The following is an 8,826-nucleotide window of genomic DNA, read 5'->3' on the forward strand; positions in this document are numbered from 1 at the left end:
GTGCGCACGCACGTAGATAAGTAATAATACCCAGGTGCACACCCTCAGGGTCCACTTAGTATGGGTGCAAAATTTCAGGTTTCCAGGTTCTTTGCTCTTGGAGTTATGGCGGTCACATATTATTTTCTATTTGGTTTTCGCTAGCTTGTCTCATTAAAAAAGATGCGCACACACATGCGCGTACTCACGCATATCGCACAAGCGCGCACGTGAGTCTCTGTCTGTTGCTATGTTATTTCTATTTGTAATATAAGAAACTACTTCTTTTCTATATGGGTTTTCGCTAGCTTGCCTCATTTAAAAGATGCGCACTCACATGGATAAGATAAGTAATACCCAGGCGCACCCCCCCCCCCCTCAGGGTCTACTTAGTATGGGTGCAAATTTTCAGATTTCGATGCTCTTTCCTCTTGGAGTTATAGCGGTCACACAGACCCATAAACACACCCTTTTATTATTATAGATGAACCTGGTGAGAGGTAATCAAAAGGCATTCAGCTTTCTTATATTCATATAATTTAAGGTATTTTTGTAACGTGAGTCTCAAATCAGATGTTGACTGATATAACTGAGAAACCTGCGGACAAAAATGAAAAATATAAGGGGCAACAGGCTTTTTTCTTTCTGTTCTCAACTTTATTTTTGTTTCAATGAAGTGAAGAAAATCATATTAGCTAATCAAATATAAAATTATTTCTGATTATTGCTGTTCATATAAGCACTTAGTTTTACATATATAATATACAAGGCATATTAATTGAGAAAGTTTCTTCTATTCGCAAATTTTAAATTATTAGTGATGAGAAAATGAGAGCACACCAAAGTTGATGAACCTGTTGGTTGTAGAATCGTAAAGGACATTATTGGAATAGCAGCATGGTCTAGTGTTGCGTAACAGTATCGTGATAAATGAAAACGGCGGTTGTGTAAACGGATTGGAAGTTATGCTTTATAGTGCCCTTATTTTTCATGTAAGAAATAATAAAATGGTGCTGGTAGTTAGAATTAAGGTAAGTTTATTTGATTTTATTTAGTGAGATAAGATAATTATTTATACAATGGAAGAAATTGTATACAGAATGTGTGATCATAAACCTGTTACATTTACAATTACACTTTTACAGTTGCGATTTATAATTCGTTACTAATATCATTAATTACATGGCACTGCGGTACTACTAGTGAAAAGGAAATCTTCTAATTCCTATGTTGAATTTGAAACCACTGAATAACATATTCCTTGCATATGTAAGCTATGCTGAAAATAAGTGTTATGTAGAGCATCATATTTGGCTTATGACTGTATGATATGAATTTTTTTAATAACTCCACTATAACTTGGCTATTAGTAATAATTGCTAATCAATTAAACGATGGCTTTCGTTAATTTATAGGGTGCTGTCAATTAATCATTTAGTACAATTTCCTTCAAGTTTAACTGTGGTGTGTACAAGCAAAAGAAAATCATTGGTGGTGGGTGCTGCCAGCCAGTTGCCTCTTTCCTAGTCAGCATTTAAACATTAGTTGTTAATGATACTGGCAGATAGTTTTATTAGTTTTGCCATAACAAAAGAAGGGCAAGCAACTTTGGTGGTAATATTTCAATTACTTTGATAATTGGAATATTCAAAGATAGTAATAATTAAAAACTAATTTCTATTGGTTGCTTATCTTCATGAAAATCATCTGAATTATAATTCTGATTAACTCTCTCAACTCTAAGCTCCATTCCAGACATGATTTAATTTAGTGGTTACATGTCTTAGTGTGCATATATCTTTTATTTTACTTATGATCCACTAAATGATAGTATTATGATGTATTATCCAAGTTTTTGTTTGCCACTGTCCTGTTGCTTTATTTATTCGCATGGCCTACACATTCTTCCAGGAATAGATTATTCATGTGACTTGACCAGTTAGTTATAGTAACCCATCCCTGTGACTCTCTTATTTCTTAACTTTCTTGTTTCTACTGTAAATGCTAATTTTTACATCTTTCTTTTCTTATAAAAATCAAATAAATGAAATTGAGAAATAAATGCACAAATTATTTTATCATACTCTTTTTAATAAAATTTTGTTGATTTTTAAATTTTGAAGCAGCATTTATGTTTTTTCTTATGTATTATACATTTTATGGTAACTACAAGTTCCATGTTAGTATATTCTTTTTAATTGTCTTGCCCCTTTGATCTTAACAGTTCTTCACTCATGTATTGTGTTCATTCATTAAAACTTAGAAACACACATATAGTGAAACAACAAATTCTAATGTACTTAATTAAATTTCATCGCTTTCTAATATTTTAACTGTTTTGCCTAGTTTTATATAATATATTTATGTTGAGTTACAGATCTACTGTATATCCCCATTGATATCAAAACATGGTAGGTGTTAATATGGAATTTAACCTTCTGCATATTTCCGAGTATAACATTAGAAAATAATGTACACATATAACTTAATTATTTTTAATTTCCATTCTGTGTACATTTCCATGTGCATTGATTAGATGTTTATGCAGTATGAAAAAAGTATTTATATTAGTAGTAAGTGATTGAAGTTGTAAAAATACCTGTTAAAAATTGACATTACTTAAAGGTGGTCAGATGGCAACATTGGATGTTATGAAAATGTGGTATGGGTGATTAAGTACAATATTTTTTACTTTTAGTAACCACCCGACTCCCCCCCCCCCCAAATAAAATAAAATAAAGATGCATGCTGTTTTTCCTAGAAGCTACCTCTCCCAAAAGGTTTTTAGCTCATTTCATATTTTTTTTATATGAATGCAGAAGCCTAGTTTGTCAAGGTGGTGAATGAGTGTTTTATTTCTCACAAGTATGTACATTCTTACTGATAAAAAGAAGAATAGGTGTTTAAAGGAATGTTGATTGTGATGCTATTTTTTTCTTGTTTATTTTTTAACTAATATGTAGTAACAGTTGTGAAATAGTGAGGCATTCATGAGAATTGTTCACATGTAACCATAGAGTTAAGAAATTTTGAATGCTGAGGTCTTCTTGGCAACGGAAAGGGAAGCTGCCTGCAAATTGAAAATATTACACTTGAAACATTTCTTCTCTACATTTCTTGGCAACTTTTAAACCATGTGAATGCATCTGTTTCTAATACCAGACTGTTGGGCTGTTCTACAATATGACATTCACAAGTTATAGGCAGATACCAATGATGAAATTATAGATTCTGGTTCACATTATTGTCCTAATACCTAACATCTTATTGTGGATTTGAAGGCTGGGAAATTGTATCTTAAATTAAATGTCATACAGTGGCAAAGAAGTGTATGGAAATAAAATGTGGTGTGTAATTCACAGGGAAGTAGAAAGAAATTAGTTTTATTTGAAAAGACAGCATATTATATGCAAATGTTTTTTTTTTAAGAGTACTCTGATATGCATACAAGGATTAGTGTGTTACAACAAATGAAAATAATAAGGTAAATATTTGGGAAGTCCTAAATAAGCCTCCAGTTGCATGTGAAAAAATCGGATGTGTTATTTTTAGCACAATGCATAAGAAAAACTGTTTGTTTGTTTAAATTCATATGTTCTGCATGTTCTGTAACATGCTGTTACATGGAAGCTATTTTTACCAAACTTGTTTGTGTACTTTAATGCTAAACTGTTAAAGAAACATAATAAGAAAGTCATACTCAAGTGTTATACACTTTAGAAATGGTGAGTTTGTTGTTGTTTTTATAACATTATTCATAACTAAATACAAGTTTTTGTAATTATGTTAAATAGATACTAAAGTGAGGAAGTAAAGGATTCACATTTAATTGAAGAACTTGTGATGTGCACAAGCAAGATTAATGTGAGATTGAAGAAAGAAAAGCTGCAGTAGCACTGTTAGCTCTTGGAGAAACCGTGGAAGAACTTGGAAAGTGGCTGAAAACTTTATTATTACCACAGCATAATACTTTTATTTCAAGGGAAAATTTAAGTTGTCACATCTGTTAAGAAAAAATAAGTCAAATAAGAATTAATGGTAGGCTTGAGTCCAACACCTGACTTTGATTTTTCAGTATTTAGTTTGATCAAGCACAGCACAACCCAACTTGGCTCCAAGAGAGTGTGAGGGAGAATTGAGAGTGAGTGAGCTAACATACTATGTGTTGCTGCCTATACTGCATCTAAGTGGGTGAACTGCCTGCATCATGTTGAGTTGGTGACAACAAAAAATGCAGAGTAAGTTTTATACAATTTGATAATGATTGATATTTTAGTGAATATAATTTTTTATTAGAAAATTAATAGAGTCTAATAATACAGAAGTGCTTATGGAACCTTTCTTGATAGTTGTTGATGATAATGATATGCCCCTTGCTGCAGTGATATAAAGGAAAATAATAATAAGGCAATTTGATTGGCAGCAAGGTTTTTCTAGGTTTTTTTTTTTTTTTTTACTATAGAAGTTATTTGAATCCTGGGTATAATATAGAAATCTTTGTTTATATCAGGATGACTTTGTTGTATGGGATTTTTACATTTCCAAGTTCATTGCTAATTGATGCCATTTATTTCTGTTATATTATCTTACCTTGAACCATTTAAAATTAAACTGTAATTATGTCTTTACTTTACATACTGGAGGTTATTTTTTTATTATAATAAAAATGTTTTTAGTAATATTACTGAGACTTTGGAATCCCGTGTGGAGTTGTGTGGCAGTACACTACCCATTTTTCTTTGGTCAGTCATTTGTCACATTCTGAGCCTATACATGCCCCTATTACTGTTTCCTGTCCAGCTCGTTCTCAGCCTTTACCTGTTCATCCCTCCAGGAGTTCCTCATCTCATATTATTTGATGCAGGTGGACAAATACCAACAGTAGCGGTGACTACCCAGTGGGGGCTCACTTGTCCAATTTTGTTCCCCTTTGGTGACCTTTCACCACACATCTGTGGATTATTTGGGTTTTATCCAAGGGACTTAGCATCCACTTCCTTTCCCCTACTCCATTGTCTTGAGTACCCATATATTTCAATTGCCTCGGGATCCTACCACCAGTCAGGGTCTGTCCGAGGTGGTACAAGATCTTCTCTCCCAGCAAGCCATGGAACCTGTCAATCATCCTTCTCTGGGTTTTTATTCCAGGCTGTTTGTAGTACCCAAGAAAACCAGAGACTGGTGGCCTGTGAATGATTTGTCCCACCTCAATCAATTTTGGTTCTACCCGATTTACCATGGAGTCTTTTCTCACCCTCAGGTGGGCTTTTTCTCCAGGTTTGTGGATGACCAAGGTAGATGATGAATGCTTACCTGCATATCCTGATATCTCATCACTTGAAGTGCTCAAGGGTTGTGCTTCCATCATTACATGGATGACTGGCTTCTCTTAGCTCGTTCTTAACAGGAGTCTGCCCATCACACTCATCATCTGATCCTGGAGGCAGCTGATGTGGGCAGATTAATCAAATTGGAGAAGTCATTCCTTATACCTACCCAATATCTTGACCATTCGGGTGGGTTTTTTCAACACTCATCTCAGTTGGCTTATCTCAATCATCGTTCTCATTCCCTTTGTGGTCAGACCTTAGATCTTCTTTTTCGGGTCCACATGCTTGGTATTCATATCATTGTGTGTCATGTTCTGGGTGCATTCAATCCCATCCAGACAAAGTTTATCCAACAGAGTGGTTTCTCAATCTTGTTTACCAGTGGCTATGCCTTCAGTGGGGTACTCCTCACCTGGATGCATTTGCCACATTTTTCAATTTACCTCTGTTTTGGTCTCCGGTTCCTGATCCTCTTGCTCTGGCTGTCGATGCTTTCAGTCAAGATTGGAGCAACAAACACCACCGTTGGTGTTTGGGTCAGGAATTTTCACCCATTAGTCTCTTTCTTAGTTCCTCATATTGTGGATTTATTCATGAGGCTTTTTAAACAAGGGTTTTTCTGTCGTTTCGATTGCTGGTTATTGGGCTGCTTTATCCCAAACTTTCCCTTTTTCCTTGTACCATAAAGATTGTTACATGATCTTGTTAATAGTTGAGAAAAAGAAAATTTCCATTAGACAGTATTAGAATAAAGAGGTAATGGATGAGTCATTGTAAAATATGCTAATTGCTCAGTGAAAAAAAAAAGTTCATTTGCAAAAAAATACTTTAATTTTCTAATGCAAAACAAATAGAATTGTTCAACTGCATCCTTAATTATAGTTTTTAAAGGTTAATGCAATCTTTTCACCCCATTCATAGTTAGTTAATAGTGTTGGGTGTTACAACACTACAATGGTATAAATTAATCCTTTCATGAAAGTGAATAAATAGCCTATTAGTGTAGTTATAAGTAAACTATTTTTTGTAAGCAGTAATGATTTATAAACAAAGTGTTGATTGACAGGCTATTTTAATAATTATTTAATGCACGCCTGAGTTGATAACATTGGATTTGGATTGTCTTGTTCCTTGCAGTGAGCACAGTGCAGATAGCTCATTGTGCAATTTTGTACTAAAACAGAAAAACTGTATCTTTATCATATTTAGATATTGTCATAGTAAATAATCTATTTAAAATATTGTTGTAGCTCAGCATTTTTTAATGTCTGTAGGTACCTTATAATTTTTTCATATAATTATCAATAATGTCTGATTAAAGCAGGCTACATAGGTCAAAACAAGTATTTAGTAAATAATGCAGCTAATTGAATGTACAAGTTAGGCTATCATTTGTCTCAGTAAAAGCTGGTAGTGTACTTATAATTAGTCACTGAATATTGATTGTCTATAGCTATACATACACTAAAGTTATGTAGAATTAGGTAAAATTTACTTATTTTATTTGTATGTAAATGAAATATTGTATTTTTTTATGTTTTTAAATTGTTTTAAAAGTATTACAAGTGATGTTTTTGTCACTAGGAAGTAATGTTCATCAAAAGTGCAACTCAGTGTGCCCTTCAAATTGGACAAAAGCTCTTTGGTCGATATCTGTTGGTAACCAATGCTACAATTTCTGCGTGCATGGGTGCAACAGGGGACACTATTCAACAACATTATGACATTCTGACAGATCAGAAAGAAAGCTGGCACTTGTGGAGAACACAACATATGACAGTGGCAGGGCTTACCACTGGCATCATTACTCATTACTGGTATATTTTTTTAGACAGAGCTTTGCCTGGGTCTTGTTTGAGAACTGTTGTCAAGAAGGTTTTATATGACCAGGTTTTCTTTTCTCCTGTAAATCTCGCTGTCTACTTTGGAACATTAGGAGTTTTAGAAGGATCTCAATCTGAAGCTGTGAAAGAAGAACTCTTCCACAAAGGTGCTCAGATTTATTTAGTAGAATGGATTGTGTGGCCACCAGCACAAATGTTGAATTTTTATCTACTTCCAACAAGATTCCGGGTTGCTTTTGATAACATAGTTTCATTAGGTTTTGACATATACTCTCCTTATGTGAAGTACAAAGAAAGGATAAAAACTGAAAAATAAAGTGCAAATGTTAGATAAATATAGTTCCAACTGCATGTGTAATATGTAGCATTTTTCAGTCTTTTTGTTTTGTTTTCTATGTAAGCATAGTTTTGTTTTTGTTCTTAATAAATGCAGATAATGCCATTTTGAACAGTACTTTAGTTACATTAAAGAGAAATTATTGCTGGTTGCCTGGCAATGTGAAGTGCTAGATCCTTAGAAATTGAATCATAAAGGAAGTATAGTTGTTATAGTATTTTCCTAGGTACTAAGATTAATATCATTAACTTAATAAAGTTGTTTTTAAAAGCATTATATAATTTTAGGACATTTATGTTAACATCTTACAGTCATTACAGGTCTACATAGTTTCACTGTACTGTTTTAAACAGTAATGTGTTAATAAAAGGGGTATTTACTTTTTTTAGATCAGTTCTTTTTCTTTCTGTGTAAAGGCAAGGTTAGAAATGTAACCATAACTACATCGTGTGTGTGATATATGTATTGCAGTATAAACATGTAAATATGTTTTTCCTTTCTCATTTGCTGTGATCATTAAATCTAAAATATGGGTTTGATGATATCACAGTCATGGTAACAAAATCCTCATGTTTACAAAAAAAAAAGAAGATCTTAAGCCACGTTGCATCATTTAAATCTAATTTATTTTACTTCTAAGATTTTAAAACAAAAAGAAAATACAGTTAAATGTGGAAAAAATAGCTGCAAGCTTACATTACCAATTTAAAAGCCATCAACTTCAATAAAATAATGTTCTTTTCAATATTTCTGTATAAAAAACCAATCATGTTTTGTCTTCCATTATGTTTTTGCTGGTAATTACACCCACTGTTGCACTAGAACTTTCATCTGTTGTGAAGTCTGATAAACACAACTAAGCACTTTTTATTTTACATTCCTCAATTGTCATGTGTGTCTTCCAGTTTGACAGTGATAAAATTAAAGTGATATAACACTAAAGTAAATTTTAAATTATAATATGTTAACACAATGTCTGCAAATACAGTAAAGAATCTATGCAAAAACACATCACTTTACAGCAGTTATCAACTATTCATTTTACTCTGTATTGCTGATTTAGTGATAGTTTGTGGTAGAGGAGAGTAAATATCAGATACAATATACATGACTACTGAAAAAAACTCTACATAAGCATTTTGGAGACTCTAGAAGTTATGCAAATGCATTATTCAAACTCTATGATAGACAAAAGTGTTTTTATTATTCAAAATGAAACATCACCTTGCACTCTGAGCCTGAGTCAGACTGACATCATCAATTCACAGACATTTTTCTAAAAGATTGACATATTTTGTATATATATATATATATATATATATATATATATATATAT

The 8,826-nt window shown here is 32.8% G+C and overlaps 1 protein-coding gene across 2 annotated transcripts; it reads left to right on the forward strand.

The window, feature by feature from the left end:
• Nucleotides 1–374: 374 nt before the first annotated feature.
• Nucleotides 375–8,117, forward strand: LOC106461651 (mpv17-like protein 2). Of its 2 annotated transcripts, none has more exons than XM_013921494.2 (3): nt 375–1,010; nt 3,774–4,217; nt 6,894–8,117. In XM_013921494.2, the coding sequence occupies exon 3, from the start codon at nt 6,900–6,902 to the stop codon at nt 7,467–7,469; it is 570 nt and encodes a 189-aa protein (XP_013776948.1). In that variant the 5' UTR covers nt 375–1,010; nt 3,774–4,217; nt 6,894–6,899; the 3' UTR covers nt 7,470–8,117. The 2 variants fall into 2 exon arrangements, with proteins under 2 accessions (XP_013776948.1, XP_013776949.1); XM_013921495.2 differs by having other exon boundaries at nt 4,055–4,217.
• The last annotated feature ends 709 nt before the right edge of the window (nt 8,118–8,826 follow it).

The sequence above is a fragment of the Limulus polyphemus genome, unplaced genomic scaffold (assembly GCF_000517525.1).
Source record: "Limulus polyphemus unplaced genomic scaffold, Limulus_polyphemus-2.1.2 Scaffold1004, whole genome shotgun sequence".
NCBI classification, from domain to species: Eukaryota; Metazoa; Arthropoda; class Merostomata; order Xiphosura; family Limulidae; genus Limulus; species Limulus polyphemus.